Source organism: Myotis davidii, unplaced genomic scaffold (assembly GCF_000327345.1).
Source record: "Myotis davidii unplaced genomic scaffold, ASM32734v1 scaffold604, whole genome shotgun sequence".
Taxonomy (NCBI): domain Eukaryota; kingdom Metazoa; phylum Chordata; class Mammalia; order Chiroptera; family Vespertilionidae; genus Myotis; species Myotis davidii.
In genome coordinates this window covers 930,659-957,328 of record NW_006294875.1, presented here as the reverse complement: position 1 = coordinate 957,328, position 26,670 = coordinate 930,659, and the positions used below count along the sequence as shown (strand labels likewise).

General features: G+C 40.9%; 1 protein-coding gene across 1 annotated transcript in view; it reads right to left on the bottom strand.

The window, feature by feature from the left end:
* The window catches only part of NHS (NHS actin remodeling regulator), a 101,526-nt gene that overhangs the window by 41,874 nt on the left and 32,982 nt on the right, over positions 1-26,670 (bottom strand). Inside the window, 2 exon segments of the mRNA XM_006779608.2 lie at positions 4,045-4,178; positions 9,832-9,984. Coding sequence (XP_006779671.2) covers positions 4,045-4,178; positions 9,832-9,984 — 287 coding nt within the window.

The following is a 26,670-nucleotide window of genomic DNA, read 5'->3' as shown; positions in this document are numbered from 1 at the left end:
AAAAAGAGGAACAAATGTAATAATCTGAACAATAAAGATTTAACTTTTTTTAAAAAAAACACATATGTACCCTTTTTTTCCCCCATGAATCCCTTCTGGCCTGCCCCTGCCCCTCACCCCAGGCCTTTACCACCCTATTGTCTGTCCACGATTTATGCATTATGCATACAAGTTTTTTAGTTTATCTCTTCCCATCCATCCACCCACCCCCACTCTGAGATTCCACAGTCTGTTCTGTGCTTCTATTTCTCTAGACCTATTTTGTTCATTAGATTCCACATATGAATAAGATCATGTGACACGACACTTGTCTTTCTCTGACTGGCTTATTTCGCTTAGCATAATACTCTCCAGGTCTCTCCATGCTGTCTCAAAGGATAAGATATCCTTCTTTTTACTGCTGCATAGTATTCCATGGTATAAATATACCATGCTTTTTCAATGCTCTGAAATAATTTATAGAGCATTGGGATTATCTGGACTTTGAAGGCTTAGAACAATTCCTCTGGGAATCTATCTGAGCCTAAAATCACCTCCTTTGCCATCCATGATGAGGGAGGACTACAAGATGTGCTTTAATTAGAAGACACCCCTTGAATTTTCAACTGACAGAGGGTTTTAAGCTAAATTGGATGGTCAGTTTCCTGTGAGTTCCTCTTGGAGAACTGTTGATAGAAATCAAATGTCAAGAAACTAAGTTTCCCCTCTTTCCACTTATAGAAGCTATGAGGCTACTTTGGAGCCATCACCAAATATCACTAGACAAATGACATCTTGTCCCTTGAAAAATTTAAATAACCCAAGGCACCCTTATGATTTTACTATAGTGCCCTGGAGTACCTCATCACACAGTTTGGGAACCACAGTATATGGTGTATAGCCTTTCAACCTTTTCCCCTCTGCATATGTTTATACATACTCACATATATACTCATAGATATTTTTTGAGGTCATACTATACACTGTTTAAAAATCCCTGATGATAAAACATATTCTATGTCATTATATTCTTCTATAATACATTTTTATATTGTATATTTACTTATGCATATAACAGAATTCATTAAAGTAAATCTCTACTGGTGAACTTTTAGGATATTTGTAATTATTTTCCCTATTGTAGACAGTATTTTGGTGAACACCCTAGTGATTAAATGTTTGCATCACTCTTGTTATTGCCCTGGGATAAATTCCTACACATAGGCTTGCTGGATCAAAAGATATGAATCTATAATAGTGTTGATAAGTATTGGGAAATTGCCCTGTAGAAAAGATGTGACAACTTTTACTTCCTCCAGTCTTATACATGAGTATACATTATAGCTTTTAATTTTATGGTAAGAGTTTTATTGTGATTATGAATATAGATTCAGATATTCATGTATTTTAGGCACTGTGCTGATACTTTCACTCCCACACAGAAACACACACAATTTAAACATACTTACATAACATTGTATTAAGCCTTCTTAACAACCTTGTAAAATTAAAGCTATTATCCCCATTTTGCAGATAAAGAAACAGGGACTCAGAAAGATATAATAAAATCTTCCAAATCACATAACCAAAAAGTTGTAGAGCTAGGATTTAAACCTAGTTAGACCTATAATATTATCACTACATATATCAGTGATACATCAGAGACTTGATTGGCTAATAAAAATAACAATGATTATGTCTACTATATATTGAGTGCTTATTAGGTATCAGGTACTGTTGGCATGTATAAACACATTCTTGTTCCAAACTTATGAGGTATTATCTACATTATCCCCAAGTCACTGAAATGATTCACTTGTCCAGGGTCACACAGCTAGTAAATGGCAGAGTTGGTATTCAAGTCCGGGCAGTTTGGCTTCACAGTCCATGCCATTAATGACCAAAGTACAGTATCACAGTTTACAGAGCTGTGGAATATTGTATATCATACTCTCATTATGAATGCTTTTCTATAGGAGGAAAAAATGGCTAACCTAAAGTCTTATAGTTGAAAGGAGAGTTGCTGTCTAAGAAAAGGTCTATCAAGCAATTTGCTATCTAAGAAAATGTGTATCTAGAAACTTGGCTGCAAATTTCTTGTCCTTATACCTGCAGCTTTTGCTATTACAGTAATATACAGTACTGTGAGCCAATTGCATAGAACCATGTTCTATTCTGAGTCAGCTCCAAGTCTGGGGGATATGACATGAATGGAAAATCTTCCTATGATCCTGGTGACCCAAACTCAATTGAACAAATGAAACACTTTATATTTCCCCAACTTACTTAAATACTAACTATTATAATTTGAGATGGGTAAATTTTCTGGAATTTACATAAGTATGATCTACATTCTTATTGATGTTTGTTGGGTAAATACCCTCATTGCTGTTCATTATTTTAAGCCCTTTCCTGTAGTCTTACTTTGGTAATTAGACATTATTAAAAATTATGCAGAATATGACTAAGGGTAATATTTTAGGTCATTTCTATAAATGCTCAACATTCCTCTCTCCCCTCCCCCGAGAAAACCAACTTAATGAGCCACAAGACATATATAACGAATGGGGAAAATATTTTTAGCATTTTATGCAGAAAATGCCTCGTTAAAAGCAAATACTTCAGCAAGCAGAGCTGAGCTTAATATGAGCTTTTGTTGAGCAGGGGCTTTTATGACAAATCACTAACATGGTAACTGCTCTATAAAAAGACCTAGAAAACTCTAAGAGGCGCTTACCTTCTTTCTTTACTCCTGGGCTGCATTTCAGCAATGTAGTGAGGGTGACATGACCCTCAGTAGACATTCTATGAGTCTGAAGGACATGAAGCTTACTGTCCAGCCACAAGTAGGAAATATGCCTATGTACTGTCCAGTATCACTCACTGTTTTATCTGGATACGTCATATCATGCAGACTCATTCAGATGAAGTCTGTTTATCTGGATGTTTGGCATCATCTGACCCAAATAATTTGCATCTATTTTGCATATTGTAAAAGCCATAAGGGTGCAGGGTTTATAGTCATACACATAAATTTAATTCAAATAAAAATCTAACCGTGTAACCACACTCTTGTAACTTCTTTAGACTTTGGGCCTCATACTAAAATGACAAGAGAGCAGGGGTCCAGCCATTCAGGCAGGCAGTATGGGCTGATTTGGTCACAAAAACCATAGCTCCTCATGACAGTGATGCCCTACTCAGAGGGACAAAGCTGTCCCCACTGAGGCCCCAGAGGCACATCTGGGCCGATGGTTTGTGCAGTGGCTGCTAATAGTCTGCAAGGGAATGCAGATGTTCTGAGCTGTGCTCAGTTTCATCATCTGTGATCTATACTTGGGGGTTGGTCTAAGCTACAGCCACAGCCACCTGGGTAAGGCTGAAATCACCTTTGGTGATGATATCACTCTGGTAATTGGCTACCCTGAAGAACTAGCCTCCTTTATAGAATGGGGAAGCATGAAATGATGAAATGAACTGTGCACAAATGGAAAGTTAACACATCATTTAAGTTCTCTCCCAGCTCATCCCATTGAATCAGCCAAACTCTCACTTGACTAGGAATAATAGTGGTGGTTGTAGTAGTTAATGTTTGTTGAGGTCTTACTCCATGCCAAGCACTGTGCTAAGTTATTTTCATGCCTTTAACCCGCAAACACTATAATCTAGGTACACTTAATATCCTCGTGTTACAGACAAGGGAACTGAAGGCAAAGAAGGTAAGTAACCTGCCCTAAATCTTTCAGTTTGTGTGCAGAAGGTTTTGAAGTAAAATTTACCTCTGATTTTTAGATTCCTTAACTGTTACTGCTTTATTGCATTATACAACCAGGAACTGAAAAAAAATATATATCTGTATCCCCACTCTATGCAAAAAAAAAAAAAAAAAGGCATTTTTTTTTTTTTTCAGGAATGAAAGGGGGGAAATTAAGTTGTTTTCAAATGCACATGATTCACTCTCTCAGGCAGCCCAGTCTCCTTCGCTAGGAGGGAAACTAATTCCTAAAACCTACTCCTGCTTCCTGATGAGCAAGGACAGGGCTGCCAGCTGGCCACAAAGCTCACCGTTAAGAAGTGACGTTCCTTAACTTCGCGCCTCCTCTGGCTGTGAGCTGGGGGGTACGCTGGCAATGGAGGAGCAGTTACAGAAAGGGGCACAGCAGTTCTCTGCTCCCGGCGATCATTCCGGCTCCGATGTTCTAGGGGCAGAAAAAGCAGTAATGCATAAATATACTTGGCATTTTCAATGTCTCTTGTCTTGGTGGGAGGCTGAGCAAAAGGCTGGAGAAAGGTGAGTTGTTAAGTTAGTTCATTTGTATATCAAATAAGACTTTCAGAATGGTTCTGAACTAAACTTTCACTTCATATTAATATGAAGTTATACACTTACATTTCAATGGGTCCATCTCATAATCTTCATACAAGATGGTTCAATCTTGAGTTTGGAAAAAGCAGCATATTTCTAAATGTGCTTCATTTCAAAACAACATGAGCAAAAAATATCCAGAACAATGGTGGAAGATGTGGTGGCACAGACATGCCAGAGACACCCAGGGAGTGCCAGGGATAAATTCTCACAGCCATCTCAAAGGTGCTGGACCAGCTCATATAGGCTCAGGGGTGCTGAGTGCTGTATGTTCAGGAATTTTACAAGCTGGTTTTTAAACTGTTGGTAGCTTGAAATAGGCCATAGTGTGAGAATTTATATCACAGGTATTGGTGAGAACTATAAATCAGGGCTTTTATTTTTTTGTTTACTTAATTACTTTTGTTTGTTTGTTTAGAGAGCCAGTGACCAGCACACAATTTCAGTCATCCGAGCCCTGTCACCCATAACACTCAGAGGGCTTTGAAACTCTGGGCTCCTAGGGAAAGTAAAGAACTCTCAATGACAACAGTTGTCTGATTTAGGAATAAAGCTACCACTGGGAAAAGCCAAGAAATTTTCATATGTGGGATGAAATGGTGCTGACTTCATAGCAAGAATCACTGAGACACTAAGAGAACCATTTAGCTTTTTGGGTGTTTAAATAAGCCCCAAGACATGCCCAACCTAACACACTAGCCACACCAAATGCCATTCCACCTGCCAAAAACTAGCCTATACTCATGCCCAGGACCTGAAATCTCATGACTACATCATGACGAAGGTACATATTGGTACAGCATATTTCTTAATCAACCCTTCTATTATTTAAAATCACCATTACTCAGAACATCAATAATTATAACTATGATGCCCAATATTTACTGAACAATTGCCCTATGCCAAAGACACTTTGTTAAAGCTCTTATATGCATCTCAAAGTAGGTGCTGACACCACACCTCTTCTGCAGATGCCTAAACAGGCTCAGGGAGGCTAGGCCGAGCTATCAGTAGTACACACTTGGCCCAAGGACCCTGTTCTTTACCACTACTTAATCTATAGGCACTGTAAGGCCCTAACATACTTTCTCACTCATCAGAGCAAGACTGTTTAGGTTTTATAATATTGAATTATAATTATATTTTATCACATTCTAATTCTTTGAATATTGATAATAGAATATAGAATATTTGACAGCTCATAAGACACTACTTGTTTTTTTTACCCATGTTAGGAAACAGAACTAACTATGCTGATCCTCTCAGGCAACATCAGAAGTAAGCCCTTTCTCCAAAGTCCTGATAACTCTATCTCTGTATTAATAAAAATCAAGATATCACTATATGCCTGCCTTTATCACTAGAGGGAAGGCAGAGACTACATTTTATTTAGATTGAGATGTAGTGTGGTCTAAATAAATGTTTGTTGAGAGACTGGAAGGAAGAATGAATTAATACTTTGGTCAAAGTCTAGTCTTTTAATATTAGAGTGTACCCCTATCTTTTTCACTAATTGGTAGGACCTTCTCTAGGTCCTGTTGCCTGTTTCCACTGGCTTCGTTAACGCCAGCCCCATTTCCTCTTCACTGTAGTCAGTGTGCTACACTCTAAATTTACCCGTGCACTCTTGAGCTTTCATATTTCTTTCTATGTCTGATTTGGCTATCTGTGGGTCTCTCTGCCTAAACTACTGACTTTATTTGTGGCAGGAAAACATGGTAGTATTCCTCATCTTCCTTTTCTTGGGATTCTTTAGTCAAATGTTGACTCCAATTAGCAAACAGAAAAAGTCTTCATCACCATGTAGGTAGTCTTAGCTAAACTGCCTTCACAGCCAATGTTTATCAAGAAACAGAACTAACTACATTTTTTTTAGATAAATGTCTTCTTTGTTACAGTGCCTACCTCCAGTACCACCCTCATTTTTCTCTACAAGCAAACGGTGGGCTTTTTACTAAATGAGTAGTGCAAGGAAAAGCTTTGGAAGTCTTAAATTCATAATGAAGAATAGAATACAGGTGTCAATGGTTAGGAAAAGGTTGAAGGAAGGGAGGAGTCTGGAGGGAGACATTGACTCAATTTCCCATTCAATTGCTTCCCTCCTACACTTTCTTAAATAGATCTCTTTCATTCACACTAGGCAGGGAGCAAGCAGGCTAGATTAATGGCTCCCTGATAATGCTCTTCTCTGGCGGGCGGGGGCGGGGGAGAACATTTGTCTACTAGAGCCTGACACTACAGTCAACCCTTGGTTCTTATTACTGTAGGTAAATGGAACTTAAACCTTAGCCCTGCAACTTGAAAGGAAAGGAAATATAAAATATAAATATCTCTTTTTAGCCATCTAGTAATCTCTCCTTATCTTACAAACATAAACAATGGCATTACTCAAAGCCATTATTGTCTCTGAGTATAAAGAATTGCTAAGAAATGGAGGAAAAAGAGGAATCAGATTGTAAATAACTTGAAATACATTAAGATGCTAGTTCTTCTGGGGAGCCTTCCCTGAAGCTCCATGACATAATTATTGCCTTTTCTCTGAGCCTCATATCACAATGTTGAAATTACCTGGTTACTTATCTTCCTAACTAGATCAGGAATTCCCTGTGGGCAGGGACAATAACATTATTGCTGTCTGAATCCCAGGTTTATCACAATGTCTGACCCTCAATAGACATTGTTGAGTGGTTTGCTATTGAACAGATCTTGAATGCAGCCAATTTCTAGGTTCTGATCTCAATATTCCAGCTCCCTCCTTATAGCTTCAGTATCCTCTCCCCCCTGGTGGAAGCCAGGATATTCCAGCTGTCCAAATAGAAAATCTACAGGGAAACTCACTGCAGCATTTGCTGAGCAAGGTCATTGTCTGATAGGTCAGAATTAGTCATGGCCACCAGATGGCAGAAGTACTATTCTGTTGATGGCACTGCTAAGCCGCTGTGTTTCTTGGACAAGGTTAAAAAAAAAAGTCACTTTCTAATTTTAATTCTACACTGCATGTTTTTAATTCTATGATGCCTATAATTTCTGTTTATGGCTCTCTGCAGTGCTATTAAAACCACCACACCCAAGATTTGTTATTGAGACAACCACAAAGCCAGCCAGTCTGTGGATGCAAGATGCAGCTCCAGGGTCTTCCTTCCAAACCCCACGAGCCCCCACATCCCTCTCTCAGCCCCTAGGAGGAAGTTCACAGAAAACTGATATTGGCACTTGCTGTTTCTCAGTTATGCCATTAAGCTCAAACCTGACAACACAGTGAAATATGATAGCTATGAACAGCTTAAAGTTATCTGGTTGAATCTGGAAAAATTGAATCAAGACTGATTTATGAATAATAATAATAAGTGGATAAAAATAATTATGGCTAAAGGGCTAATGTTACTCGAGCTCTCTAATGATGGGATCAAAGAAAGTATTTAGTGAGAATGATCACATTTCCCTGTCATCATTCTGTGCCCTCAATGCTCAACCAGTTCTCTGCAGAATTTCATTCAGTTGCACATTCATTGAGGACATATTGTATGTCACATTCATGGTAAATGCTTGGAATAAAAAAAAAATTAATAAGATATCCTTGCCCTTGAGTTGCTCATGGAGAAATGGTGGAAGATAGGACTATAGGTTTTTAGTTATAATATAAGCTTATAAGTGACATGATGGGAAGATGCACAGGATATTATGGGAAGGGTGTCTAATCCAACCTGCAAAGGAATGGCAAGAGTTTTAGGGATGATTTCCGGAAGGTGGCTTGCACTGAAAATTTGGTAAAGAAGGCCTTTTAAGCCATGTATAATATCAAAGGAATAATAAAAATGCCAGAGATATTTCTTTCTAGAGGATACTTATCATCATTCTTCATTGTAAGCATCACAGTGTCTACTACTAATAACCAAGGGGAATTGTGAGAAATAATTGTGTTAGGGATATCAGTAGGTTAGCTCTTTTATTAAAGGGGAAAATGACTAGGAATTGGAGAAAAGGGAGAAGTCATACATATGTGGAAAAAATAAGCTGAAACCAACATTTGTCAATTTATTTCTCCCATTTTGATAGTGACTTTAAAATATTTTATTTGAATATTAATACTTTTGCAAGATACAGTTTTTAAAAAATATTTTATTGATTTTTTACAGAGAGGAAGAGAGAGGGATAGAGAGTTAGAAACATCGATGAGAGAGAAACATCAATTAGCTGCCTCCTGCACACCCCCTACTGGTGATGTGCCCGCAACCAAGGTACATGCCCTTGACCGGAATCGAACCTGGGACCTTTCAGTCCCCAGGCTGACGCTTTATCCACTGAGCCAAACCGATTAGGGCAAGATACAGTTTTTTAAAGGAGCATTAAGAATGTGTAACAAAGACATTGAATGTACAGGCACTATCTTCTCCATAGCACAAATATAAAGGCCAAAAAAGCTGACATGTGAACTTCTGATACCCAAGTTAGGAGTTTCTAAGAGAATGATACCAGATTGTAATCTCCTTGTCCTAATTAGAATGATTTTAAGGCATTGAAAAGTAACCAGTGTAAGAAAGGGCTGTATCTTTTACCTTGACTGCTATGTGCCTAACTCCAGCTTTCTCAGGACTGTGAGAGAAACCAAAATAGAAATATTTAGTTATTTACCTAGAACACGGTGTATAGTGAAGAGGGAGAGAGCTCTGGCTGGAGGTCTGGAGGCCCAGGTCTGGGTCCTGGCACTGTACCTAACCTGCTATATGTGACTCTGAGCAAGTTTCCTGACATCTCTAGGCCTCCACGTGCTCCACTGTAGAATGGACCAGATCACTGATTCTCAGCAGGAGCAGAAGAGCTCTATGGGAGAGGTCTGGTTGTTTGATGACTGGACAGGAGCCAAGGATAACAGCTGTCCTACAATGTACAATGTACAGGACAGTCCTGAACAATGAAACAGTGCCCCAAGTCCCACAAATATCCCGCCAGAACTTCTTGTAAAGGGACACTCTAGAACGTATTTCTGAATCAAACCTAAATCCCTTTTAGTTATAATCCAAGGGTGTGTGTGGTTTTTTGGATCATGTTTCATGTACTCTGAATACACCAGTGTTTATGGTGTGTCCTCTTACCCCTCAACCCCTTCATTCCCGGATAATTTTTTTTTCAGAATGACTTGTGATTGTTTTTAATTTAAAGCTACTTTGATAGGTGCAAACCCTGCTTCATTATGTGTTCTAGTGTAGTCATGCCCAGGCATTTGCATGTTGCAAGTATTACTATCACAATAAATATTTTCCTTTTAAATTCTGTTTATTATCATATTTAGACCATAATGCTACTTTTAATTATGTGTATAGGTAGTTTATATTATCTATGACTTCATTTCAGGTTAGGAAAGGGAGTGTTTCAAAATACTTGCTCTAACAAAAGGAAGCATTGCGAGTAATGGGAGAGAGAACAACTGAATGGGACATTCTCTGAGTTCTCTCCTTGAAAAGCCCTCCAAGCCTGGGATTAATTACCTCTGCGCAGGGCTTGCAGGCTCTGCCGGGCATGGCGGTGCAGTTCCTCCACACAGGGTGGCCTCGTGGCCGGGAGGAAGATGTTTCTCTGCTGGTGCCACGGTGCACGGTAGTACACACTCAGCTTACTCTCAATGTCCAGGTTGGAGACAGCTGCAAGACAAAAAGGGAAATGGGGCATTATACATCAGTAGCTTTAAACTGCATTTGGCAGACACTGGAGTGGAAGGGGGCAGGGGCGGAGTTCAGGTAGAGTGGAAATCCTGATTGCTGTATTCACATTGGGAACTCACTCAAGACTGAAGAAAGGTTTGAAGTTTACAATACAGAGAGGAACAACCTTTGCCCCCATCCAAGGGATGGGAAACCCCAGAACACCAACCAGCTAACTTCTTATCCACACCTTCACTTTGTACTGTGATCAACCTGGACAAGCCTGTGGCCAGCCATGCTTAGGGGTGGGGGTGGGTCCTACCTTCCAAGAAAGCAGAGAAAAGCCTCAGGGATGAGTCCAAAAAGTTGCCCCATCTCCAGTCTTCTGGCTGCAGGGCTGCAGAACTATATACACTGAGTGGCCAGATTATTATGACCACCTGACGTTTGTAGGCAAATTAACTATAATTTCACACTGAAGTTGCTAGAGGGCCAGACCATTATAAACATCTGAATAGCACAACATACTTAAGTATTGTTGCTGATCAAGTTCATCCTATCATGTTGATGGCGTATCCCAATGGAGATGGATTCTTCCAACAAGACAATGTGCCATGCCATGGTGCTCATATTGTGCAGGAATGGTTTCAAGAACATGACGAAGACTGTACCTTGCTTAGGTGGCCCCCACAATCACCAGATCTCAATCTAGTTGAGCATTTGTGGGACGAAGTTAAAAGAGCCATCAGGCAGCTGGTTCCACAACCATCAAATCTCACAGAACTGGACAGTGCTATTCATCAGGCATGGTGTCAGATTCCTCGCATCACCTTTCAACATCTCGTGGAGTCAGTGCCAAGAAGAATCACTGCAGTATTGAAGGCAAAAGGTGGCCCAATGAAGTACTGATGGGGTGGTCATAATAATCTGGCCACTCAGTGTATAGTTCTACACACCTGCTCCTGATGCCCACCTCAATTTGCCCCTTGCTTGCCCTGCTTTCTGTCTCCTGTGATCCTTGGCCCCTAACCCTCACTATTTAAACCTTATCCTGCCTTTGACCTGCCAACCTCATTGCCTGCCATGTTTCAAAGCATTACTCAGTCTCCCTAGTTTCACCTAGGGAAGAACACAAGCATTAAAGATCCCATTACATGGGTATGGGTGTTAAGAGAGGGAAACCACAGACAGTGCTGGTAAGGAGAGGAGCACGGTCCTTGCAACTCATCCAAGAGATCAGGGATGGAGGCCTCCTTCCTCAAAGCACAGCAATTAACCCATTATATCTTCTTCATGTACACACTGAGTCTAGGATGGCGATCACTCATGAGTTGAAGGCAAATTCTTATGGAAGAAGCTGCTCCTAAGAGGGAGGATTCTGAAGAGGAAATTCTTGCACAAAGGAACTCCTGAGCACCTGGGCAGCCTGCCAGCCTCGGGAATTGTGAGCACTGGCCCAGTCTGCCTTACCCTCCAGACCTACTTTCCAGACTAGACCCCTGTTGTCCTGGGCTCATTAGCTCCTCCCAGTCTCATTGTGTCTTTCTGCTTCTTTTCCTTTTTCCTGGTATGTGATTGGGGCATTCTGCCCAAATGTGTATTCCTGTGCCCTAAACAGACTTTTGGTTTTTCTCTGATCCTTTTCTTTTTGAGGTGAAGTCTACCGTTTCACTTTGTCTGAGAAGCCATACCTAGAATAAGATACTCTACAGATAGAACAGAAAGGTAAATGAAAAAGAAGGAAGAATGCTTTTGCAGAAGGGGATTAGAAAAAAGAAAACTGGGGAAAATGCAGCCTTTTGATAATGTACCTCCCTCCAACTACTGTATTTATGGCAGTTATTTTTGGTTTTGCTTTTGTGTTAATTCAGTCATCAGTAGTGTGTTTTTCTAGAATAATGCATCATACCCACAAAGAGTACCAAGAGAAACAAAGACATTTCCAAAGATGCTAAAGAAACACCACATTGACAGGGTCAAAGGGCAATGCCATGCCCCTGAAACAGTGCTGATGAAATGCTCTCTATAACTGTGCCATTCAATGTGGTACATTGGCTATTAAGTACTTTTAAAATTTTAATTTAAAAAATTTAATTTAATATAAATAGCCATAGGTGGCTATTGTATTAGCCAACCATAATAATAAATAGTCTGTTATATTTTCTCACCTTCAGCTACAGAGCAGATTACTCCCTTTGACCTAGATTTATCTTTTCTTTGTGTTTAATTGCCAAGAATTCAAGCCCAAGGGTTAGAGATCCCAGGATTATCTTCCTGGGTAGGAGATAGTATTTTAGGAAAGAGTTTTATGGAGCCAAGAATAAAAGCAGCAACTTTTTTCCTTGAGCTACTCTAAAACTTCAATCCTTTCCTTGGAAACTATAAGTGTTTGGGGAACCAGTCAGGAGTCACTAGGTCCTGGGGATAAGAAAACCTAGGAGGAATTGCTGAGAGAGAAGTCAGCCTCTTCAGGCATCAGATGAGGTATGGGAGGCCTAGGGATAAAAAGAGCGGGCCATATGTGGATCAGATCTTCCCTTTTCTCAAGTGTAAAGTAAAGGAGAGTGCTAAAAACAGAGGCTTTATTTAGCCACCATCAGAGGGACACTCAGATTCAGTGACCAGGATTGACTAAAAAGTTAGCTTCTCTCTGGATGCAGAGGTCAACTCCTACCCAACAGAGGTGGCTGTGAATTAATATGCTAGTTGTGGCTGGGAGAAGGGACAGAACAGAAAGCTTGCCTGGGGGAAAGACGAGGCATGAAGTTCAGTGGGCAGTCCCAAAAATAGAGGGGCTTCCAAGTACTTCCTCTCCTAGATCCATTCCTTTAGGAAGGGAGGAACCAGGATTTGGAGCTGGGCCCATGTGACTTGGGAGTAGATGAGAACTCTTACAGCCCCTCACTCTCTCAGAGCTGGATCAAGTGGCTGTGGCTCCTCAATCTTTGTGTGGTGAGAGCTGAGCTCCTGCTATTTATCTCAATATTGATCTAAAGAGAAGACTCATCAGAAGTAATTATCAAAAACACAGATTCCTGGGCTCCAGCCTAGATTTCTTAAACCAAAGTTTCCCACAGAGAGGCCTAGTAATCTGTGTATTTGAAAAGCGGCCCTGGATTATTTTTTTATCAACAGGCAGTTTGAGAAACACAAAATGTTATCTGATTATTCCTTGGAATCTTTCGGGAGTGAAGGGAGATTGGGCCACATGGGAGAAGGAAAGAAACTGATGAAAATGGAAACAGCCTAAGTGCCCATCAGTAGATGGATGGATTAGAAAACTGTGGTACATCTACACGATGGAATATTATGCTGCTCTAAAAAGGAAGGAGCTCTTACCATTTGCAACGGCATGGATGGTACTGGAGAGCATTATGCTAAGTGAAATAAGCCAGTCAATGAAGGAAAAATACTACATGATCTCACTCATTCATGGATAATAAAGACCATTATATACCTTTGTAATAAAAATAAATTAATTAATTAAAAAATAAAATAAAATTAAATAAAATAAAAAAATGGAAACATCCATGCACACATGGAATGTTTTCTAAATAGCTATTATGTCCCAGGCACAGAACTAGGTGCTGAGATATAGCACAGAACAAAACATGGAGTGCACATTTTCTGATTCTGTGTGAAAATAGTTTAGGTATGATTCTACCTGGAAGCAACAGGTTGGAAGATGTCATCTCTAGCAGATTCTTCCTGTTTCATTATACAAGTCCCTGGGGATTGCTTAAGCCCACTAGACCCTAAAGGCCACAAACACCAAAAAGATTATACTCCCTACTCGTCCACTTCCACCTTTTTGCAGTAGGTCTCAAATTAAAGAATAAATTGTCATATTGTAAAATAAATGTAATGAAGTTCAGCAAAATTCTCTTTTCTTATTAAATATCAGGTTATTTGAAAAAAGCAGTTTTTGGTGCCCCTGATTTTTGATGCCCTAAACACATTCTTACTGTGCCTACTGGGCAGGCCAGCTCTGAGTTTCTGGGCTGCTAAACCGCCTGCTGCTCAGGGACTGGATTTGCAGATGCAAAGACTAATATGTGAGCTCCAGAGTGGGCAGCCAAGTTTTGGTTCCTGGGAAGAACCAGCTCTCACAATACAGCCTTCAGGGCTCAGAATCCTCACCTCTTCCCTGGTATTTTTCTTTATTTGCTGAGAAGCAATAATGGATTCCTGCCATGCATTAACAAGTGAAAATTTCACTCATCAGTGGCTACAATAATGTTTATCTCTTAGGGAAGGGAAGGAAAACTCTGTAATGACTTTGCTTTCAGTTTTGTCCTTTGGCTATAGAGCATTAACAGTATTATGTGTCCACCAGAGGCAAACAGACAAACACTAATAATAGAGCTCTTCCAGGGAAAACTATCTCATTTTCCTTCTTTAAAATATCTATTCCTTTTCCTAAGTAACAGTCCAGCAAAACTTGAATTCACTCATTCATAAGCTCACTCTACCATTGCCATTGCAAGGCTGTCCCAAATCTTCAGGTTCACCCTATCCCCTTTTCTCCCTGTTTAACAATTTCACCATGGCTAAGCCATGCAATAGAGCTGGCTTAGTACTCCCAGTAATGTTTGTTCTCATAAATATGATACAAAGAGATCCAAAAAGATTTCTCCCCTGCTTATTTGGATACATCCAAGGATCACTCTGTGGTAGGTAGAATCCTAGGATAGCCACGAAGATCCCTGCCCTCTCATGTACATATCCTGTATAGTCCCCTGCTCTTGAGTTTAGGTAGAACCAGTAAATTATGTATGTTGCCTTACGTTGCAAAAGGGATTTTAAGATTCCCTATTCAGTTTACTTCGTTAATCAAAAAGGATATAAGTATCTTGAATGTATCTGGCCTAATCAGGTGAGTCCTTAAAACAGTGGTGGGAAACCTTTTTTTCTGCAAAGGGCCATTTGGATATTTATAACATCATTCCCTTAATATAATTCACTGAATATAAATTTATGTTCCCATGGAAAAAGCTTCTAGATTTATATAATTTCGAGTCCCATCTGAAGTTGCCTTGGTAGGGTCAGACCAAATGATTTTGCGGCCTAATACAGCCCATGAGCTTGACATTTCCCACCCATGCCTTAAAAAGAGACAAGAAGCAGAAAAGACTCTCTCCTTCTGGCCTTGAAGAACAAACTGCCACAATGTAGAGAAGGCCACATGACAAGTAATGGTCAGTAACCTCTGAGAGCTAAGAGTCTCAGTCCTATAATTTCAATGAACTGAATTCTGGCAACAACCAATGAACTTGGAATAGACCCCCTCATCAGGCCTCAGGTGAGAAATGAGCCCAAGCCAAAACCTTGATTGCAGATCATTGGGACCCAGAGCAGAAGACCCAGTTAACCTATGCCCAGAATACTGACCCACAGAAATTGCAAGATCATAAATGGGTGTTGTTTTAAGCTGCTAAATATGTAGTAATTTGTTATGTGACAATAGAAAACTAATACACCTTCTCACTATTTTATCTATTTCCCTAGAGCCATTTACCTGCCTTACCTAGTTGTCCTTCTGTCCTCCCTTTGTTACTGCTCTCCAAGAAAGGGACAGATAATGGTATGGGTTGCAATATGAAATAGGGCTATGTGTCTTTTTTTATCCCCTACAGCAGGAAAAAAAGTTTATGTGTAAGTATCATTTCTCCTGTCCAAGACTATAGGCTCTTGCAAAGAGCTCCAGCCATATGCTAAGCTCTAAGCCAAGTTCATTATATTCATGACATTGTCACATAATGCAAGGATTAAAATATTGCTCCCATTTTACAAATAAGGAAACAGAAACTCCGAAAAAGTAAGTAAATTTCCCAAATTGCATACCTGGCAAGTGGAAGATCTGGGGTTAAAAACCATCTTTGGTTTCTAAGCAAGTAGCTTTCTAAAACCAATCTAAATATATATAAAAGCCCAGAGACAGTTATGGCAGAATGACCAGAACAACTGGTTGCTATGACGCACACTGACCACCAGGGGCCAGACACTCAAGGCAGAAGCTGCCCCTGGTGGTCAGTGCACTCCCACAGCAGGAGCGCCTCTTAGTCAGAAGCCGGGTTCATGGCTGGTGAGCGCAGTGGCGGTGGCAGGAGCCTCTCCAGCCCCTGTGGCAGTGCTAAGGAGCAGCAAGCCAAGCAGTAAAGAGCGAGCAGGCAGGCAGTAAAGAGTGAGCAGGCGGGCTGAGGGACCCCCCCCCCACCCAGTGCACAAATTTCATGCATTGGGCCTCTAGTATTGAAATAAGTTTGCCTAAGATAAGGCTGATTGGGGAGTGGGGTGAAGTGGGATGTCTGCCATATAAAAGTATTTAGTGCTTCTCAAAATCAAAATAAAGGATTCAGAACTGATACTTTTTGTGTTCACCCATAGTATTAGGTATAACCAAGAACTCAGTGAATCTTTCAAAAAGTGCCCAGTAGACTTGTCATATTATAGAAACACAAACAGCACCGCAAACACCAAACTGCTGGAAGAAAATGACATTGTAGGAAATGTCTACAGAGCAGTGAAGTCTTTATAGACTGGACTTAATTCATTCCCCCTGTTGAGCTCTGGGGATAATGGAATTGTCTAGACCTTGATTCACAGTGATGTATTGAAAGCATGGGTCACTGGGTTCATCTGAAATGAGCTGATATGGAAGTTGAGGAAAACTAATGGCTGCCACTCTCTTGGAAAGCCCAGGCCCTTTTTTAAGGGCAGGAGGATACTTGAGTTTAGGAACTGTTAGGAAGGGGTAAAATTCAGGGGCAGATATAATCTTGCCCCAACCCTCTCAATTCCCCAGTATCTCCCTGCCCTGCTAGGTTTGGTATTTGTTCAACACTGCCTTTCCTGGCTTCATGAGCCTCTCACTCCCTTAAAGCTTTATTAGCCCTGGGAGAAGTAAAAAATTGTTTATTGTTGGCCTCTCTTCCTAGAAAGCTTCTCTACCTCAAGTCTCCACCCCTGCCACTGGCTCTCTACCCATGCTACATTGTATTCCTTCTCCCAGCCTCTCAGGACTTTAAAAGGGGGAAGGTGACAGCTGAAATCAAAGTTTGAATAATACCTAGGGTGAAAATTTCAGAAAAAGTTGCAAAGTTACTCAGAAATGGAATTTCTATCTCTTCAAGAGAGGGAAGATATTTTTATTTTTTATTGATTTTTTAGAGAGAGGAAAGGAGAGAGAGAGAGAGAGAGAGAGAGAGAGAGAGAGAGAGAGAGAGAGAGAAAGAAACACTGATATGAGAGAGAAAGATGTTCAGCTGCTTCTTGCATGCACTCCAACCAGGGATCAAACCTGCAACCTGGTTATGGACCCTGACCAAGATAGAACCCACCACCCTTTGGTGTACAGGATGACGCTCCAACCAAGTCACATCTGCCAGGACAGGAGGGAAGAGATATTTTAGAATGTTCTTGGAGTTCTTACAGGATTAACTACCCACATACACCTTGCTAACCTCCTGCCCTTCAACCTATCACACCCACCCCCCATCACACAGCTGTCTTGCCAGGAACATACTTCTCCACAAACCATCCACTCTGATGTTCTGTGACAGAAAGCAGCAGGGAGTGTGTTAGCACATTAACATATTAATGAGCATCTGAAACAGTCAGTGTCACAGATATGTCACAGATTTGTTCCCTGGATCCCTGCTATGTATAAGATAATCCTCAGCAGTTATCAGTTTGGTAAGCAAAATGAAAATCTACTTAGGGTCTCTGTTGCTGCTGTATGAGTTCTCAGATTTGTTAGGGAACTAGGGAGGGAATTTCACCAAGTGACACCATTTATTCCCGCCTCTCTTCCTTTGTTGGCAACCAGCCCCTTGACCACTCTGCTTGGCAGTGTGGGGGAGCAAAGGCTCTGCCACCTGTGGAGCAGCCCAACACCATAGCCAGGTTCCCAGTCTGTCCCTACTGCTGGGTTTCCTAGTCTGTAGGACCATAATACTGACTTGTCCACCACTATTGATATAGCATCCGATGTGGACCCCTCAGCATCAGAAAAATCTAAGCTTCCTGACAAGTTTCAGTGTCCTGATGTTACCATAAGCAGCTATCAGTCCTGGCTGGAAACTTTGGAGGGGTGGGCTGCAGGAACATACTTCTCCACAGAGGACCCCAGCACACCAGGATCCAGAGGTGTCCTGTGGACTCAAACTGGCTCCCTCAGATGTGCAGGCACTGTGTCCAGCATGGGGGGAGGGGTGCAGCATCAACTCCAGGCTTCCTGATGGGGGTCCTGTAGCCCCCCCTCTTTGTTGCTGTAGACAAGCAGGGAGCCTCGGGGAGACTCTCCTACTGGGAAGATGGCACAAGGGGCAATTCTTACACCCAGCCCACCAAAAGTTAGAAAGATAATTGGATGGGCATAAAAGGCCTCCCCTCCCTATCCCTATAAGAAAAGCAGAAACCTTGAGCAGGAAGGGAAGATGGTCTTTGAGACAGGAGTCCACCATTCTCCTAGGTGGTGGCACCTGAATAAAACCTCTTTCTTTTTTCACCAGTATCTATCTCACAAGTTTGGCTTTCCTTACAGCAGACAGCCAAACCTGCATTTTTTTGGTTACACTGAAACATTACAGCACCCAGAGAATGAAAAATGTATGTGTATTTATTTATTTTTCCCATAGAAATATTTCTCCATCTTCTAAAACAAAATACCAGGAGTACTGTTTAATTATTACTGATATTGTTGTTTTAATGTCCAACATTCTGTGGAAAGATCACTAGAAACCTGGGTTCTACTTGCTGCTCTGTGCCCTTGTGCTTGTTACCAAACATTCCTAGGATTCTAGTCCCCATCTTTATAAATGAGGATTTGGACCTTCTGTTCTCTGAGTCATGAGTCCTGTTGTGTTCTGGTTATGACTCTTATTTCTACTAGTCACCAAAATTAAGTGAGGTTATATCATCCACTCTGAAAGACTTTGTATTCAAGCTATGGCAGGATGCAGTTGGGGAATGGCCCTGGGCTCTGGGATGGAAAGCTGGGGATTCATCACAGCAGCAGTGGATCCAGAATGAGTTAGTGAACTCTTTGGGCCTCTCTACCCTCCTCTGTTAAGTTGGAATCCTAGAACCTTTATAGAACAGTTCTGAGGATCCAATGAAATGACCAAGTCCTTGCCATGTTACTGCTTACTAAAGGTTAGTTCCCTTTCCTGGACTGGAAACAAAAGAAGACCAAGAGGCCAGGATTGGTGTCTAAGTTCAAAAGAGGAAAGTACGGAGCTCTATAAGTTTCTCTTTTTCTTTTTTCTTTATTTTCCTGTCTTTTGATAAGTGATGTATAAACAAAGATGAGGACACTAGAGAGCACTCTGGTGGTGGTGGTAGGAGGGCGGGTGTCTGACAATCTGAAAACTGAAAAGAAGGCTGCCCACTACCAGAGAGTCTGTGACTTCTCTGGCAGTTCTGATCCTCAGTCTCTGATGTTGTTGACTTGGGCAGCATTCAGTGTAATGACTTGGAGATCCTAATTCTCTGAGTCACTGTCAGAGCTGCAGAACTGTAAACTCCTTGGAGCAGTTTATAATTTACTTGTTTATCTTCAGGTCATTCTGCTGCCATGTTATACACCATGCACTTCCTCCAGAATGTAAGCATGTAGCCATCTGTCACAGTTCATCTATTGTTTTAAGAAAATTCCTTTTAGGCAGCTAGCAGAGTCATTAGATACTACCACTGGAAGGGACCTCAGAAATTATAGAGTTGTGTGCTTTTTTTAAACTACAGAGCATGACCCATTAGTGGATTTTTAAATCCATTCAGCAGGTAATGACTAGTATTTTTAAAATAATGAAATAGAAGAAAATAGAAAAATACCAAAGTGCACTACATGAAGTATTGTTTTATGAAGTTATTGTTTCTGTTACATGTGTGTGCATGTGTAGAGTATATGTATGTGTGTGTATGCAGGGTTGTGATGTAAAATGTGTTTCTTGTTCTGGTAGCAGTCAGCACATTGAAAACTACTGTTTAGGCCACTATTCTCATGTATTGAAGTTCAAAGATTTGACCCAAGATTACAGAGCTGATATTTGGCAGAGGCAGAAGTAAAGCTCAGGTCTCCTGACCCTGGGTCCATGCACTTCCCTTGGCAACCTCTTTCTCCCATGCCAACAGTCAACCTGGCTGCTGCACCCTCATCTCTCTCAGTAATGATTTGCTACCTATTACATCTATCAGTTTGTCCTTCCACCGAAAAATATCCCACACTTTCTCACTGTTCTCTAAGGAACCAGCCATTTTTATTTTAGGATTCCAGAAGCATGTCAGCCCAGAGAGTAAAGAACAATTTCTCTAAGGATGCTGATATCACCACCAGTTAGCAGACCTCATATTGAGTAGCACTAGTTTAAAGAATGAGAGATCAAGGCTACAAGATAGGTATTTGATTGAACAATCATAAATTAGTGAGAGTCAGCTAGTTTGCTCTACAAAAACTACATTGATAGCTCAATCTAATAATTAGATCAACCATGAAGTTAGCTTTATCAGAGGGGACATAATGTTAGTGATAAAGTACTTGCTTTCTAGCAATTTGGACTTAAAATGACCAGCCCATCACCAAATCATAACACATTTGTTCCCATTTTCAAGGCTTTCATGCCTAAGTTTAAATCAGAGTGGGAGGAATAGGAGCTTGGCTCAACCCTTGCTTTATTAGCCCCACGCCCCTTAAAGAGACACTGGCAGTTTTAAAAGTTTGCAAGTTAAAGTATAGAAAAAGATAATACTCATCAAAAATAAGGAATTTGATCTTCTAGGAGAGCCAAATGGAAAGTTAAGAAATACTTCCAAGATTAAGAAAAGGTTGAATGTCACAAATGTTTTCATTATTTGCAAAGAACCAGATGAGGTTGGTTACAGGGACAACCATGAGTATCATTCTTTGGTACTTTTAGTTCCTTGGAAGAAGGGAAATAGAGAGGAATGATGACACTCTGCCCACAAAGATTAATATGTTTTCAAGTCCCTTCGCTCCTGCTCAAACTACAGATGCGATGTCATGAACATGGGCACCTTTGACATTCAAGGGTAGAAAGTGGAGCTATAGTGGGAAAGGCAGCTTAGAAAAAGCATGTGAAATCTCCTTTTTATTTAGGAGACACTACACACAGCCACTGGATGTAAGAGGAAAGGGTTCTACTTTCAGTATGGTGCACAGAACTTCTCTGATCCTCCTGGATAGATGTCCTTATCTTAGTTAAATCATGAAGCAATAAGGTAATTAGCACGTGACACCCAATTATATATACTAATAAATATCTTCTCTTAGGTAGAGGTTAGTCTCTTAAAATTTACTTAGAGATTATCAGCAACAATGAAAAATTTAAAAATAGTTACAAAAGGTCCCACATACCACCTCCACTGCACTTACTTAGAATTATTACTTGCTAATTAGTACTTTTGTAGGTGGAAGAGAAATGATGCCCTTTATTGGGCCAACAAAGAAACTATAAATATATGAGCCTGCAAACCAAAAGGAATTCTTTTCTGAGGATATTTAGAAACCTAGACACTTATTATGAGTTCTGTGCTCTCTTATAAAAGAGACAGTATAAGCTATATGAGCGGGAGATACTTAACACACAATACACTGAATCTGGAGTCAGACAAGATGTGCTATCTTCTGACTCAATTAGCCTGAATCTAGCTGAGTCTGCAGCGATACCTAGGGAGGTCCTCTTTCTGTGGTCAATGCCTCAATGCCTCTATATGCCTGTGGAAGACAGGCTCAGAGAATGAAAATAAGACTTTGGGTTTCCCTAAGGCAGGCATTTAAACAAAGGTTCAGGTAGGTACAAGTAGTTTATTTGGGAGGTAATGCTAGAAAGCTACCAAGTAGGGGGTGCAGGGAAGTAAAAAGGGGAAGGGAAGGAAACCAATAAAGGGTGTGCTTAAGAGCATGCTATCATGGTAGGTAACTGGGGCTGGATCACACCAGAAGCCAGTGTAGAACACACACCTCAGAAGCAAGAGAGTTGGGATATTTATCTATCACTTCTATCAGTCATTGTCTGAGGGCTACCTAGGTAGCAATATTTCCCTGGTAGTTCTAAAATATAGGCTCCTGGCCAGAGAAAGCCCTCAGGTAAAGAATGCAAGGAGATGTAAGTCCAGCTTCTGTGCACTGAAGTGGTAAGGATGAGCGAATATGTGCAGGGAACCCATAATCTTAGGTGTTTCAGGAATGTAACCACTGCCCCATTTAGGTGGATCTAGTTTATAAATAACTAAAATCCAACTAAAGTTTCTACATTTTTAATTTACACTTTATTTGAGAAAAATGTACATGCCTTTTTGCCCTTCATGCTAATATGCCCCCATGTGTTGCAATATTTAGAAAACTAGAAGTTCCTTCCCTTCCCTCCTTGTCTCTTGGGAACTCAGCCACTGGCCCTTAGAGAAGCTGGACTGGGTTTGTTGAGTAACAGCACAGAAAAGTCCATGTGGTGATGAAGAGAGACTTTGATCTCCAGAAGACTTGAAAACTCAAGCTTGGAGGTCTTGGCATTTATCCCAGAGATAAAACACATATGTTGGCACCTACAGGGAAAAGGGAAATGAACAAGCCATTTTTTTTAATCCAGAGCCTGTGATGGAAACTCCATAAGCAATGGCAGAAACTACTGAAGGCCATGAGCCCTGAGAAGTTATAAGAAGCCTCTCTGGAGAATCTCTTTACCAAGACTTTGACTGAATAAACTACACACAGGGATCAGACCACTTCGCCTGTGAATGATGTAAATGAGCCCAAATACCAAAACACTAGGTCAAACCATATGAAATTGGTATTTTTGTAGGTCAAAATAGTTGGGTATTGTGGACTTCATGTGGTTCAACCTTATAGCTCTTAAATAAGCAAATGATGATCCAAAAACTCAATAATCTTTTAAAATGGATAAATGCCACCCTATTTTCCTCTCCCAACTTCAAGGCATATATGTCAAGTTTCTCTTTTCAGTTTGATTTGCTAAGGAGGCAGGCAGAGACAAGAGGAGAAGAGTAGGGGAAAGATACGTATACAGGCAACTACTCTAGAGGGTCTCATTAGAGAACAAGGGCCTCTGGCCCAGTGCTGCCCAACATGGTTCAGAGGCCTACCAACAGATCTCCCTATCTAACTGTACTTGGGCCTGGGAAAGAGAATGTCATTTCTCATTAAGTGCAAGGTACTATGCAGATGTACTTTAAAGATAAAGAGATGTTATCAGTGCCCTGATGGGTTTAAAACCTAGTAGCCAAATAAGACAGATTAGATTATTATCCCAGGTGGGATCAAGTGTGCACCCTGAGAGAATCTCTGTGCCAAAGATTCGAAAGAAATGCTCTCTGCTTTGGCAATGAGTACAAGGAAGCGGTAACCTTGATATAGTGGTAATGGGGTGGGGTTGACAGAATTAGCAGGGAGGTTGGAAAATGCTAGAAAAGAGCCATATGAAATTTCCATTTTGAGGTAAGAAATATTTTAATACTTGCAATTTTCTACAAGGCAACCCAATATGAAGGTTGGACAGTCTCAGTGTGGGTCCCAGGAGGACCACTGCAGCTAGGTCAGGAGTTGTGTGAAGTAGAGGTAGGCAGGTTAGAGGCTGCCAAGGAGAAAGACAATATCACTTAGCATGTGCATGAACCAGGCACTGGGTTATGCTCTTGATAGAGGTAATCTCATTTGGGTCCCACAATAAACCAAGGAAGTGCATTTGATTATCTTCAATTTACTGAATAGGCACAGAAAGGGTAAGAAACTTGCCTAATTGCTCAAAGATTATAAATGCTAGAGCTAAGACTTGAAGTGAGTATATCTGATCTCAAAGCCTTTCACCACTTTCTGCCTTGCTACTCCACTTTCTAACTTACACAAGAGCAAATGTCCATTTGGGAAGACAATGGTCATTCTGGAAAGGAAGACTGAAATCTTTCACTGGAGATCCCTGGTGGCCAGGATGAGGAACCTGCTACATAATGGAGAATGTCTTAGTTGCCTCCCAAAGCATAACTCAAGACACGTTGCTTGAGAATAGAGATGGGCTTTCTTGTGTATCTTTTGCACCCTTTAGCTAAGCAACAGTCTCAGACCACTGATTTATATGTTATAGAAGTTCAAGTATGTGGGTTGAAAGGATGTGGCTAAACTATGTAAATGGTTCAAGCTATGCATTTTGTGGCCCTTTTTGTCTCTTTTTTAGTCTACTTCCTGTCTTTTCCTGATTTCTTTCCTCCCAGATAAATTCTACTCAATACCCAGCTCAAATTGTACCTCTTCCATGAAGTCCTTCAAGATCCCCAGGGCCCATTTGTTTAATTCATTTATTGAGCAATGAGCGATTAAGGACCTCACACATGCCTGTCACTGTGCTAGGCACTGGAATATAGTACAATGGTGGACATGACAGACACAATCCTTGCCCTTGTGGAGCTTATATCCAGGTAGGAACAAGGCCAGGAAACAACCTGATTAATAAGGAAGGATATAATCAGGTAGTAATAAGCACTCTGAGGGATGGATATGAGAGAGAGCAAGGCTAGAGGGAGGCATGGCATGGAGAAAATGACAGTACAGCTCTAATGACCAGGAAGGCCTGAGATTCTCAACTAGGCCTCAAAGGGAGAGAGGGTCCCTATCCATATGGACCTGACCTCTAATGGAATGACCTCTTCCTCAAGTTCAGTGTGGCATTCTGGCTTAGCTGGTTATTAAAGTCATTTCTTCTTCTTCCTGTGCAGACAGCTGAATGACTTTTGCCAGCCTCCCTTGCAGTTGAACATGGCCATGTATTTAAGTTTAGCAGTAGAATTTGAGCAGAAGAGATATGTACCACTTCCAGCACAGCCCTCCCACACATTCTCCTTCATGTTCTTGATACCTTAGAAGGCATATACTGAAGATAGTAGATTCATGAGATAGAAGGAACCTAGATCATTGAACTTCAGCTAGGAGAGGAGCTACCCACCAATGAAGAAAAACCAATTTGGACACTATGCAAGTTAGGAATAAACTTGAATGTTATTAAGTCACTTAGATATTAGAGGTTATTTGCTGTAGCAGCTCACATTACGCTAATTCACTAAAGTTATTGTATCAATGCCATGGCTACTTATTTGGTCCCTTCTGGGCCTCTGACATGGTTCCTATTGTATTACTGTTTACCTCTGTACTTTCAGTACACTTTTCCTTCCTGTGGGTCCCATCCCCTCAACTCAGATGCCCACACTGCAATCAGAGGGTTGCTCTTCTTAGGGGAGTGCTTTGATATATTATCTGTTCACCAAAGTGGGATTCTGCTTTCACTATTATATCCTGTCAATGGATGCTTTTATGGCTCTTGAAGTCATTTGTATTTTTAGGTAGGGGAATGGTTAATGCTTTCATCTTTTCTCTTTTAGTTTGCTTTAAAGACATGTTTTCTAGTTTATTACAAATACAATCCTTATATCAATCCTTCCCCAAATTATGATCATTTCTGAATTGGTGGGGACAGGGTCAATATGACAGTACTATCCATACATTGCTGTAGTTGCTTATTTCCCTGTCAGGCTGTATGCTTTTCAGGACAAAGAGTATTTCTTTTGTATATCTCAGCATCAAGCACAGAATCAGGTACACAGTAGGTACTCAGTAAACGCTTGTTGAATGAATGAATAAGGTTATTTAATGTTGTTAAATATGCTGGCATGCTTTGGAAATAATCTGCAAACGATTTTGTTCTTCAGAAAACATCTCTAAAGCCAGCCCCTCAATTTACAGTCAGCATTAACAAAAGCTTTCCCTTGAAAACCAGATGCATGGAAATCAGGCTGAATTACAAGTCGCTTCAGGGCATCCACAGAAATGGGGATTGTGTGGAGGGCACACTAAATAGGACTCTGCTTTCCTGCTGCTCTAAGTGCTGGCTTTTCCTCCTCCTTTGCTCTTTCTTCCAAAACTAACTCCAAATTATCTCTAGAAGTCTACAGGCAGAGTCATTCTGTCTAGACACACACCTCTGTAAGTCATCTGCTCAGTGGAAGCTGCAAGCACCCAGTTAGCCAAAACACTGTGCTTGATTTCTTTTCAGGGCCAATCCTCAGGCACTGCATGGGTTCCAGGGAGTGACTGCAGCTAGTCTATGCTGAGATGTCTTCTCAGTGCCCTCAGACCCAATTGGCCAACCCCACATGGTTCTTGCCTTCACAGTGTCCTTCTGCTCCAGATATCAACTTTCCTTGAGGGTCACAGTGCAGAGCTTCAGCAATCAGAGACACCAAAGCCAGAACAATTTGGCAAAAGAGCAAGATCAGGAAAGGAATGGTCTCAACTTGGGAATGACTTTCAGCCAATGTTCTGACTCTTTTTTTCCCCACTTTCTTTTAAAGGCTGTCTAAACAATAGTTTTGGTGAGCACATTTCTTTGCCTTTATCTACCCAGGTAAAGGTTTGCTCTTTCTAGAACAAAATCCACCTGGAACAAGTGATACACAAAGGTGGCTAGATTCCCATCTCTCTCGCCATTGTGTTAGCTTACCATTGTGCCCTCCCAGGTCTTTTTTAAATATTGGGTACTGGCTGAAGTCCATTGCAGGAATACCAGTTTCCTCTGTGGTAGGGCTTTCTGCAAATCCACAGAGAACAAGATCGGCTAGGGCTGTCTAAGCAAACTGCCTTTTCAGGGGTGACAAACAAGAAATCTC